We start from the raw sequence: 12,883 nt of genomic DNA, 5'->3' as shown, positions 1-12,883 counted from the left end.
TAGTTAAGGAGGCAGATATTTAAATAGGTAATTATAATATGTGGTGTTAATGCAGTGATAAAGATAATACCATGGAAGTATTAAGGAAAGGCATTTATCCCATTTGGGAGATTTAAGGAAGATATTGTTAACGCCCAAGCTGAGTGTTGAAGGCTAAGCAAGACCCAAGCAAAAGGTCACAGGAAGTGCACAAAGACACAGTGGAATGATACAGTATAGGATGTGCAGGAAATTAAAAGCTGTTTGGTGTTCCAGAGTATAAAGTTCAAAGATCAAGGGCTCCTGTTTGGCTCAGTTGGTGGAGCATGCGGCTCTTGATCTCAGGGTTGTAAGTTTGAGCCCCACGTTGGGAATAGAGATTACATAAAATAAAATCTTAAGGGAAGAAAAGGAAAAAGCAAGTTAAAAATAAAATAAGGTTCAAAGATCTAAACAGTAAGGGGTAGGCTGTTATCAGTAGGGCCAAGTTAAAGAAGGTATCCTGTACCATGATGAAGAGGATTTTTCTTATGTGGGTCCAAAAACAATTTTAAGGAGAATAGTGAAATGATCACATTCATATATTAGATCATCCTTGGCTGCCTTATGGAGAAAGATTGAGGGGCCAGAATTAGTATCTGAGTCATTAGGAAAGAGACTATTATAAAAGTACAGGCCTGAGATTATGAGGTCCAAAGTGGAAGAAGCAAAGATAGAGAAGGGGGTATTAATTTAAGAAATGTTTTAAGAGGGCAAATGGACAGGAATTAGTGAATGGATATGGGGGGATCATGAGAGGGAAGAATCAAAAATGAGTTAGATATCTTGGTTAGATACTGGATGAATCTTATATACCGTGAGAGAGAATATAGGAGGAGAAGCCATTTTAAAGGGGAAAGTAGTGTGTTCTGTTTTGGACATACTGAGTTTGAAATGCCTATTAAATATCCAAGTGAAGGATGACTCACTAGCCGGAAATGATTGCAGAAGCTCAGCGAATAGATCAAAGCTGGATATTTGGAAGTTATTGGCATGTAATATCATTTGGAGGTATAAATTTAAAACCATGAAGTCTTCTGGACTTCTTGACGGGTTTAAATGTCCCTTCTTTCTACCCACTTAGAACATATAGAAAGGAAAAAAAGATTGGTTCATAAATGAACCTCTGGGGAACATTAATGTTCAAGAAGAAGGCTGTAAGAACAATCTTAGAAGTAGGAGAATCAAGAGAGAATAAGAATAGTGTCATGAAAGCCAAGCAATTTAAATGTGTCAAGAAGGAAGAAGTGTGATCAACAATGTAAAATGCTAAGGAATGTTCCAGAAAGATAAAGATAGAAGAGTGGCTCTTGAACTTGGCTATATGGAGATCATTAATGACTTTTGGTGAAGTAATTTCAGCAGAATTTTAGGAATGCTGTGGATATATTATAACAGATTAAGATGGGTATAATAAATAAAGAAATAAACTGTGAAGACTTCTAAAAATCTTGGCTGAGATGAGGAGAGAGGTAAGGCAAAATGATAGTTTTTGTTTATTTTGTTCTTGAAGAGAGAGAGACAGGAGTATGTTTATTATCAGATGCTGGTAAAGAAGAATAAGGTAAAGATACAGGATAGAGGAATGGTCATTGATAAAGCAAGGTTTTAGAGGAAATTGTAAGGGGTTGGTATCAAAAGTAAAGGTAGAAGCATTTTTTTGTTTGTTTGTTTTTAAAGATTTTATTTACTTATTTGTCAGAGAGAAAGAATGCACAAACAGGGGGAACAGCAGGTAGAGGAAAAGCAGGCTTCCTGCTGAGCAAGGAGCTAGTAGTGGGACTTGATCCCAAGACCCTGGGATCATGACCTGAACCAAAGGCAGAATGCTTAACCAATGGAGCCACCCAGGTGTCCCAAAGGTAGAAGGTTTTACATATGAGGAAGAGGGACTCTTTATGTCCCAAAACCATAATATGAGGATAGGTTTGCTGGCATGGGGAGAGATGGGAGAAGGAGTTTAAGATAGATACTATCCAATAGCCTCATTTTTCCCTTTAGAAAAGGAAGGAGGTATGCAAAAGAGGAAAGTGGGGGTTGGGTAGGTGGCTTAAGGAATCTCAGGAAGCTCTGAGTATTATTTCTGTTCACACATAGGGAGTCATAAGATGGCAGTACATTTGAAGTGATTTAGAATAATTGTGCACATACATTTAATGTTAAATGGACTTCGAGGGGCGCCTGGGTGGCTCAGTGGGGTAAGCCGCTGCCTTCGGCTCAGGTCATGATCTCAGGGTCCTGGGATCGAGTCCCGCATCGGGCTCTCTGCTCAGCAGGGAGCCTGCTTCCCTCTCTCTCTCTCTCTGTCTGCCTCTCCATCTACTTGTGATTCCTCTCTGTCAAATAAATAAATAAAACCTTTAAAAAAAAATAAATAAAAATAAATCGACTTCGAGCCACACCACACATGACACCACTCACCTCAGTGCTCTGAGTCACAGGTCAGATTCCAAGAAAAATAATTATCCATTTGCCTTAAAAAACCATAAGGATTAGAACCTTTATATCTTGTATCATGGTTTACCTAAATCACTTCTGAAAATCCATTATCATAGCTGAACTCTTATCATTGAGAGGTTTTTTTCTCATACCAATCAGTTTTCCATTTCTCCAACACTAAATGCATGTCCAGTAATCTGACAGTATCCAGAGTTAGCTCAGCCCCCACTGATTAAGGGCTTAGTCCCAGAAGACTATCCCCACTTAAGATACTGTCCACAAATGGGGTGTTCACATTACCTGCATTTCTGTCTAGAAGAGTGAAAGTTCAGAGGTTCCCACAATAGCCCCTGCTCAAGTTTGCTAGAATGACTCATAGGACTCAGGGAAGTGCTTTACCTACCAATCTGTTACAAAGGATACAACGGAGGAACAACCAAATGGAAGAGATACATTGAGCAGGGTGTGGGGAGGAAAGGGACAGAGCTTCCATGCCCTCTCTGGTATGCCACCCATTCTTAGCATCTCTGTGTGTTACCAGCCTAGAAGCTCTCTAAACCCCATTGTTTAGGGAGGGAGTTTTATGGCGATTTCATTGTGAGGGTATGATTGATTAAATCATTGGCCCTTGGTGATTGAGCTCAACCTCAGACCTCAGACTGTTAATCACATTATTGCCACCTCTGGTTTCTGGCCCCCATGCTGAAGCGATCTAGGTGGCCACTTGTAGTCACTTCAGTAGCATAAACTGAGGTGTAATTGAAAAGAGATCATTGTAAATAACAAAAGATATTCCTATCACTCAGGAAATTTCCAAGAAGTTTAGGAGCTCTGTGCTAGGAACCTGGGACATAACCCAAATGTACTGTTTTTTTATTACACTGTTACTGTATGGTCATATATATCATCTAATTTATCTTAATAGCCCAGTCCTTTTCTTTCTTTCTTTTTTTTTTTTTAAGATTTTATTTATTTATTTGACAGACAGAGATCACAAGTAGGCAGAGAGGCAGGCAGAGAGAGGAGGAAGCAGGCTCCCCGCGGAGCAGAGAGCCCGATGCTGGGATCATGACCTGAGCCGAAGGCAGAGGCTTTAGCCCACTGAGCCACCCAGGCGCCCTGCCCAGTCCTTTTCTTTTTGACTCCTCAAATCTGTCTGCCATATCTTTTTGAATTTATATTTAATCATTAAAAATATCCCCTTTATTTTTAATTAGTTGGTCTAATGAAATATGACTGATGTTTAAAGATAGTTTTTTGCCAAAGCCCTCTCAAACCTGTTTTGTTTTGTTTTGTTTCCCCATACCTCATGTATCACAGGTCCTAAAGGTTGGTTAAGTGTTTTCTTTGTTCCTCATATCTACTTCCTAGATTTTTTTTTATCTCCCCTTTCTACAAAATCTCAATTCATTCCAAGCATTTGCCATTAGGCTGCATCATGTTGCCAGCATCTGCAACCCCTTTAGTAACTTTATTCACTGAAGATTTTTATAACTGGCTTACTGTCTTTCTCATCATTCTGTATAAAGAGTCATTCTTACTGATTTCAACATCCCCATCCACAGTTATACAACAACTCTGCCTCTCTTCTTGATCTCACTTCTAACAGTCTTTTTTGCCTTACCTCAGGCACTATTCTCATGATTATACTTCAATTTTGCCATTACCAGTGACTTCAAACTTCAGAAATCTTGGTTACATACATTCCGTTCTCTGACTACCATGTCCTTTCTTATGAGCTTATTTATTTCAGTACATCTGCAGTCATTCTTTGTTGCCTTCAAGACTTAATTCTTTGGCCCTATATTCAGAAAACTTAACTGCTCACTGACCACTACATGTCCTCACTTTCACTCCTTACTCAGCTTAGATTCTAGGAACATCATTGTTGTCATTCCATTAATATACTCATGGCTCCCTTACCCTTCTTCAGTCATACTCTTCTAGTTAGAATCAGTTCTCCTCTTACGCCATGGCTGCACCCGAGCAGCAATATGTGGCTAGAGAAACGCACATACCCATCTTAAGTGATCTCATTTAAGACACCTAGCACTGTCGACAACCCCTTTCATTTCCCTAAGTAATTTACTCTCCACCTCCTTGGAGGACTGTTTTATACCTTTTCTCTCCATAAGGACATCCAACCCCGTCCAACCCTCAGCTTTCAGCTCTCAGCTGATGACTATCTCTTACTCTCAAAAGATAGAAGCAATCAGAAGAGTACTGTCTTGTCTTCTGATCTCCAAATCCACCAGGTTATTTGTTTCTGAGACCAGTTCCTCCATTTCTCTACTTACTGCTTCCATTTCCTCTCCTCTGCACAAGGGCTCTGCTCTTGAATTTATCGCATATCTCTTCTTACATCACCTTCCCCCACTGTACTACATCCTTGCCATTAGCATGCAAACATGTTCTGGTTTAGGCTCCCAGATTAAATCAATCTTCCCTGGAGGCCGTGGTCTTTCTCTGCTTATCCTTATATCTGTCTCATATCTGTTTTAATCCTTACAGTAAAGTCCTTGGAACAGTTGATATCCGCTGTTTTCCCTCATCTCCTATTCTTTCTTGAACCACTCCAGTCAAGATTTGTCCCCACCACCTCACTCAAACTGCTTTCATGAAGGTCAGATAATTCCCTGATGTATCATTTTCATCAGAACAAATTCACATTTTAAAACAAGCAGTATAACAAAACTGTATATAGGCACTCAGTAATTACTGAATGAATGAATGTTCTTTAATCATACTGGATAGAGAATATATATTTTATGTTATTGCACAAATGAGTTTGGAGACATTGAAATGAAGTATGAATACTTTCAAGAGACCATATATAGTTTGCATGCAAGGTATAAAGAAAAAATCCAAGTACTTATCAACCAGCATAAAAAATAAACAATACCTTTAAATTCCCTTGTATCCTTCCTTGATGCATCTCCTTTCCTCTCCTAAAAGTGGCCACTATTCTGAATTTTCTGCATATTATTTCTTTGCTTTTCATTGTAATTTTGCCACATATTTATGTGCCCCAATATAGCATTAGGTTTTACATATTTTTATACAAATACAGTAATGCTACATATATTCTTCAGGGTTGTGTTTTCTTACTGAACAATAAATATGTTTGTGAATTTCATCTGTGAGATTACATGAAGCAATAGTTCGTTAAATTGGTATATGGTATTATAGTATATGAGTAAAATATAATACTTTCTTTTTACAATAAATATGTTAATTATAAGAATTAAAGTGTTACACACATACAGAAGAATGCACAAATCCCAAGTGTACAGGTCAGTGAATTATCACAAAGTGAATATTAACAAACCAGTTCAAGAAATAGTACATGACCAACACCCAGAAACCACTCTGGAGTTTCCTCTCTGTCCTCCCCAAACGTAACCAATATCCTCATTTCTAATCTAGAGATTAGAAATGTCTTTGGACTTGGTATAAATAAACTATACAGAATATATTCTTTTGATTTTGGCTTTTTTCCCTTGGCATTATAGGTGTAAGGTTTCATTTCTGTTAAAGGAAAAAGATTCATTCCTGTTACATTTAGCTGTAATTTATTTTCATTGCTGAATTCTCTGATATGCCACATTTTATTTATTTGTTTTATAGTTGATGAACCTTTGAACTCTTTCCAGTTTTTGACTGTTATAAATAACGCTGCTGTGACCGTCATGCATAAATGTGTGCATTTCTTTTGGATACATATCTAGGAATGGAATTGCTCAGTTTAGGGTGATATACCACATCTTATTTATCCATTCTCCTTTTGATGGGTGATTGTGCTGTGCTGCTATAAACATTTCTGTATGTATGTCCTGGTGCAAAACTGACTATAACGGGCATTCAGTAGTGTAGATACACATGAACGAAATTGCCGAATCAGAACATTTGTGTACCTTCAGTTTTAACAGATAATGTAAAATTGTTTTCCAGCGTAGTTTGTACCAGTTCATGCTCCCACCAGCAGAGTATGCGTTTCTTGCTCACATTCTTGCCAACAGCTGTTACCATCTGACTTTAAATTTTTGCCAGTCTAGAAAGTATGTTATGGCTTGTTGTGGTTTTAATTGGCATGTCGCTGATTACTAAGGAGATTAAACATTTTTGTTTGGGGCCATTTTGATTTTTAAAATTTAATTTTTTCTGCTTATTCTTCAGTGTGGAGATGTACTTTCCTCAGAATGACTCTTGGATTGGTTTGGCACCCCTAAACATTCCTCGCTATGAATTTGGAATATGTGTTTTAGACCAAAAAGTGTATGTTATAGGTGGTATTGAAACTAACGTGCGTCCTGGCATCACTATCAGAAAACATGAAAATTCAGTAGAATGCTGGAATCCTGATACAAATACCTGGACTTCTCTTGAGAGAATGAATGAAAGCCGAAGTACCCTTGGAGTAGTAGTACTTGCAGGAGAACTTTATGCTTTAGGTGGTTATGATGGACAATCTTATTTACAATCTGTAGAGAAATATATTCCTAAAATAAGAAAATGGCAACCTGTGGCACCAATGACTACAACAAGAAGCTGTTTTGCTGCAGCCGTGTTGGATGGAATGATATATGCCATTGGTGGGTATGGTCCTGCCCACATGAACAGGTATTTAACTTAATGAAGTTGCATATGCTTGTAGATTTTTAAAGTCTCATTAACAATAATTCTTACACAACTGGTATGTGTGAATGAACTTCCCTTCTTAGTTTTTAAAGTAATATTGTTAGGCATTTGAAATTTAATCTGCTCTATAAGTGTAGTTACAATTGTTTTATATGAGGATTTAATACAAAGCTAAAAATAAGCTTCCTCTTAACAAAATTTTAAATTCATTCATTTAATATAATTGGATTAGATTTTAAAATTCAGAGATCTGATTATAAAATGAAGTTAGACAACTTTAGATTTTGGGTGACGAATTTATATAAATACGGGTGTATGTGTGTTTATAAATGGTCTGTTACTGCATTGCTTAGCAGAATAAAAAGTGAAAATGTAATTCCTATATGCTTATATATTATGCATCATAAACATAAAGCCTTATTTAAATATTCCTTTTTGGATTCTTATTCTATAATCATGCGTGTATCATTGTGTACCTGAGTTCTGCTGGAGTCTGAATATGAGGTTTCTGCATTTTGTAGCATTTCTGAATAAAGGAGAAAAATATATGAGAAAAATGAAAGCATAAAGTGACTTGCTTATATGGAAAATTAATAATTCTGAGCCTTTGTTGAAAATTGCTGTTCCAAAGATTTTCTCTAATAGTGACTAAAGTGATGTGTCTTTTATTGATTGTGAACATTTAATGGAAGAGTATATTGTGATTTGTTAAGTGAGAAGGCAAGAGCACAATAGCATTTCATCTATAAATTTTTATTTCTCTATAAGCTAAAGTATTACTCCTTTTTATTGCTCCCTTAGTTGAAGGAAAAGTATTTGGGGCAGAGCCATGCATTTTTATTCTTTGAAAATGTGCTGGTGGAAATTTTTAAGATAAAAATTGAGTATTTCTTTTGGGAGATAGTGCTCTTGGAGTTTAAGTTCTTACTAAAGTTTATCAACTCTTCTGGTCCAGTAATTTGGCTCTAATGGCTTTTATTCCAGTGTTCTTTCAGAAATATTTATAGTTTTGTCTATATTCTAGTCTAGTTTACAGTCTAGTCTCTGCTCTGAACTCCAGAATTATGCTACTGACTCTCAACTGCTTCAGGCTTTCTTGAGAAGTTAGTTTAGGACCAGAACAAGCTCAGCAAGCCTGCCTTTGTACCCACTCATGTCAAAATAGAGCTATAAAGGCCCTCTGGGATTTTCTAGGGAAGCTTTTTTGGAAATTCTCATCTGCTTTGGATATCCATAATGCAGCTTGGAAATGCCAGGTGTTCTCTGGAATGCAGACTTGACTTAAACCCCTGAATTCTCCTAAATCACTCTGAGATTATTATGATTGGCCAGTTTGTGTTATGTAATCTGCAGTGTTTGCTTTACAGTAAACCACCACAACTTCTGTAAGATAAAAAATTTCCTTTCCTTTCCTTTTTTTAATCTTCCCTTTTCCTTAGCTATGTAGAAGATCCTTACTGTCCTTGGAAAACATTTATATTTAATTTGTGATTTTCAGAGTTCTTTCAGAACATGCATACTCATTTGACTTCATTCTTATATGAATCCTTTGAGGTTAAGTTATCCCCATTTTTTCAGGTGAGCAGAAGGGGCTTATCTAGGATTACACATACCCATAGTGTTAGGGCTAGGGTTCATTCAACTCGAAGTATACAGCATTAGAACTTGAACTCAGGTTTCCTGATTTCAGAAGTTTTATGCCCTTAATATACCCTGCTGCTTGTATGATATAATGGAATAGCATATAGGTATTATTGCTCGCAGTTTACAAGGTAAGTTTTTATCACTGCGGTTTTATCAGCAAAATGTAAACATCTGGAACAAACTACTCTTGTTTTATATCTGTCTGTTGGAACTTCTAAAACTATGGTAGGTTTTAGTTTTGCTTTGGTAGGAAGAAATGGCACAAAAAATATGCAAATTAATTCTTTCTTTTGTGAATATTTGCAGTGTGGAGCGTTATGACCCAAGTAAGGACTCCTGGGAGATGGTTGCATCTATGGCAGATAAAAGGATTCACTTTGGTGTGGGTGTCATGCTAGGCTTTATTTTTGTGGTGGGTGGACATAATGGTGTCTCACATTTGTCAAGCATTGAAAGATATGACCCTCATCAGAATCAGTGGACTGTATGTAGACCAATGAAAGAACCCAGAACAGGTAATAATAACTAAATAATATCTAAACATAGAGGATGATATTTCTTATAGTGATATTCTTGGAATAGTAGTACCTTGGAATATAATAGTAAGAGTATTACTTGTCCAGCAAAACAAAACAAAAAACTTTATTGTGCTACACTTGAGAGACAGCTGATTTGACAAAACTACACAGATTTCTATACTGTGATTTTAATATGCCAGTGTGCATATTATCATCTTCTTAAAGTTGGGAGAACACATTTATAGAAATGGTGGGAATAGAATGTATCTTACAGAAACTCTTCTGTCCACATAGCAAATGTCATCTTTTTATATGTTACACACTCACACAGAATTTGGATTTTTTTTTTTTTTTTTTTTTTTTACATTAGTCTGTAGTTTACCTTTCAAATACTCTCACATTTGGAGGGTGTTTGGAGATATAGGAAAGGTTGGATTTCAGGGTTCCCAGAGGAAAAAAAAAAATCTTTGAAGAATAGAAATTACCTTTGATTCCAAACTTATAGCACATTATTTTAAGGGGAAGGTTTTAAGTTGATGGAAATGCTTTAAGGATATTTCTTGCATAAGAGGGAAAGTCGTAAAATAACAAGAATGTGAAAAAAACATTGGGTAGTCTTGTTCTCTTGGGTAGTGTGTATAACAGTATTTACAGTACAATTTTTAAAAGCATAAGTTGTATGGTTCAAGATATGTTTCAGATATTTTCAACATACTTAAAAACCTGATAAAGATGAATGATTTGTTGAAAATATGTAAGTATAAACAAAAGTAAGCATATGGAAAGACATATACTACATTCTTTGTATTTTTCTGTGGTAGAGGAGAGAGTAGGATTGGGAAGGAGAGATGAAGGAAGACTTCAACTCTTGCTTTCATGTTAGGGGATTTTTTTCCCCCAGTAAGTATGTATGGCGATGTTGCTTGTGTAATTAACAGTAGATTATTGAAATGTATTTTGAGAAAACATTAAAATACAAATTTATTTTTAGGGAGAAGTCAACTTCATGGTTAACATGTTTTTTCCTATTTTTACCCACTTTTCCTAGGGGTTGGTGCTGCAGTAGTTGATAACTACCTTTATGTAGTTGGTGGTCACTCAGGGTCTTCCTATCTGAATACCGTGCAGAAATATGACCCTATCTCAGATACGTGGCTGGATTCAGCTGGCATGATATACTGTCGCTGCAACTTCGGATTAACAGCACTTTGACGAGTGTGCACTGGTGGGAATCGTGTTGTGATGAACCTTGTGCCGCATGAAAGGATGCCGCATTTTCTGAAATCCGAAAGCTACATATCTTTCTCTTTAACTTGAAATGGCATGAAGACTCAAAGTTCTGTTGGGTACTTTGAATTGACAAGTAGCTTTGGTTGCTCTTGATTATACAGTGAATCAATAATCAAAAAAAAAAAAAAGGAAAGATCTTGCCAATTTAATTGTGCACTTTTTCCTCTAATACTGGCATAGAGTAGTTTTATGTTCATTAGTGTACATGTGGAGAAAATCTTGCTGCTTTAAAAAAAAATTAGCTCTCCTTCTTTCTTGATATATGCACCATGATTTACTAGGATGAGAGATGCTTAGATGTGGGAGTGTATTGAAAGACTAGACAAAATGCTGATACTGTCTGTTGGATATAAATTCATATGCTTCACATTTTAAACAAATAAAGGGCTGCTTTTTTGAGGGGGGTACTTTTAAGGATTGTAAATTATATACCATAGTGAGTCACCAGGATATTCTTCCTATTAAATGGCTTTAGGGCTGGAGATGTAATAAGTTTGCAAAACAAATGCTTTTACTATCATCATTTTTTGGAGGCTTATATTAAGAAGCCAGATATTTCCTGTTTATGCCTTTTTTATAGGGCAGGTTAATGCTGGATGAATTTAGTTACTAACCTGTGCTATGCTAAGCATGGATAGAAAGTTAAGCATATCAGTTTCAGTTTTATTTTTTTCATAGTACAGTGGCTTCCCAGTGTTGATGTAAATATTTGACAAATGTTTAGTACCACCCTTAGCAGTACTGATTTTTTCTACATATCCTTATAATAATTTTAGTTTTTTAAGACCCTTAGTTGCTTTTTCACAGTGTTCAGATATAAAAATGGTGCTAACTGTAGGATCTGTAAAAGGCTATAATAATGTTCTTTTGGATGTTCAGTATGAGATATGCATGACATGTTTTAATAGTATTTTTTTCATTTTTACTGGCATGGTTTGTGCTTATTAAAAATGTTAGTGATTATGCTAATGTTAACATCCAAAAATCATCTAAATGGCCCATGTTATACTTTTCATGGTTCCTAAGTAGTGATTTAAAAAAAGATGCATTTTTTTATCTTCTTCTAGTGCTAGATATATGTCCTTTTTAAAGACAAATATATGCATTAAATATAAAGCACTAGGCAGTTATGCATTACTTTGTACACTTCTTAGGTAATTGGATATTTTAAAGTTACTGAGGAAAACTGGAACTCAATGTTTACTTGAGTAATCGTTCTAAATTTGGTTCTACTTTGACTAAAGAAACAAGCAAGACTGTTTGCTATAGCCAGTGACAGCTTATTTAAAATAAGTGGTCAGCTCATTTTGTTTTAGCATGTTTTAGAAAATATCTGTTAGTCTTGAATATATTACTTTGCATTTTATTAGGATATCGATACTTATAATTTTTGGTACTGTAGTTTAATTTTCTTTTCTTTGTTTTTTTTTTTTTTAAACCTGCTTATTATCTCTATAGACTCCGCAAAACCAGTGTATATTTGTTTCCTAAGAAAAAATTTATACTGCATTCTTAAGTGCCATAATATTCCAAGCTGTTGTTAAGAAGCCATTTGTAATTATAAAACATAGGTTTGTTCATTTAGCATCTATGTTACTATGTATAGCCTGGCAATTTGCAGTTTTTCTTGTTCTTCCATTAACTGCCAGTGTAGATTTAAAATATAGTACAAAACTATGTAAAGTCATCTTTAATCATGTAAGTAGTATGCTTTATGAATATTTGCACAGATTATAAAATCTTGCAAGTGATTTTTAGTCTCTTCCTAATAAGAACTCAACAGGAGCTACTAATAACATTGACAGGCTGAGTATTTTCTATGTTGCTTGTTTGAATGACATAATGATATATAGCAATAACTTTTTAATTGATTTGAATAAACCTATTGAATAGAAACAAGGTGCACTATTGTGATTGGCATAGACTTTATTTAAAGAAAAGCAATTTAATTACTTCTCGGCCTTTTGGCTAAGATCAAGTGTAGTATCTGTTCTTATTAGTTTAAAGGAAAGCAATTTAAAAGAGATTTCATTACATACTTAATTTTAAGTCTTCAACTCAGTTTTTTTTCGTTTATGTCAAATTGTTAAATGCATTAATACTATTTTTAATCTTCTCTCCCCCAAAGATAAAGGAATTGGAAAGACTGTAAAAACCTATTTTAATTGTAAACAGATCTATACTATACATCTTAACAATGTTTTACTCATTTATCATTATCCCCACTATCAAATTGTTATAAAACATATAATCACTTGGTGAATTAGACCAAAGGCCTACATTGATCATTGTTTTGGAAAAATCTAAACTTTATCCTGCTAAAGACTAAATGTGAA

The 12,883-nt window shown here is 35.4% G+C and overlaps 1 protein-coding gene and 1 pseudogene across 3 annotated transcripts in view; both read left to right on the top strand.

Annotated features, from left to right (window-relative positions):
• The window catches only part of KLHL28 (kelch like family member 28), a 37,338-nt gene extending 25,129 nt beyond the window's left edge, over window positions 1-12,209 (top strand). For all 3 annotated transcript variants that reach the window (XM_032344120.1, XM_032344121.1, XM_032344119.1), the window contains exons 3-5: window positions 6,634-7,077; window positions 9,046-9,254; window positions 10,306-12,209. In XM_032344120.1, coding sequence (XP_032200011.1) covers window positions 6,634-7,077; window positions 9,046-9,254; window positions 10,306-10,469 — 817 coding nt within the window. In that variant the 3' untranslated portion in view covers window positions 10,470-12,209. The remainder of the gene's footprint in view (window positions 1-6,633; window positions 7,078-9,045; window positions 9,255-10,305) is intronic.
• Window positions 12,210-12,495: 286 nt separating this feature from the next.
• On the top strand, window positions 12,496-12,610 carry LOC116592290 (annotated as a pseudogene).
• The last annotated feature ends 273 nt before the right edge of the window (window positions 12,611-12,883 follow it).

Source organism: Mustela erminea, chromosome 5, assembly GCF_009829155.1.
Source record: "Mustela erminea isolate mMusErm1 chromosome 5, mMusErm1.Pri, whole genome shotgun sequence".
NCBI classification, from domain to species: Eukaryota; Metazoa; Chordata; class Mammalia; order Carnivora; family Mustelidae; genus Mustela; species Mustela erminea.
Note: the sequence above shows the minus strand (reverse complement) of the source record. Positions and strands in the feature narration are given on the sequence as shown.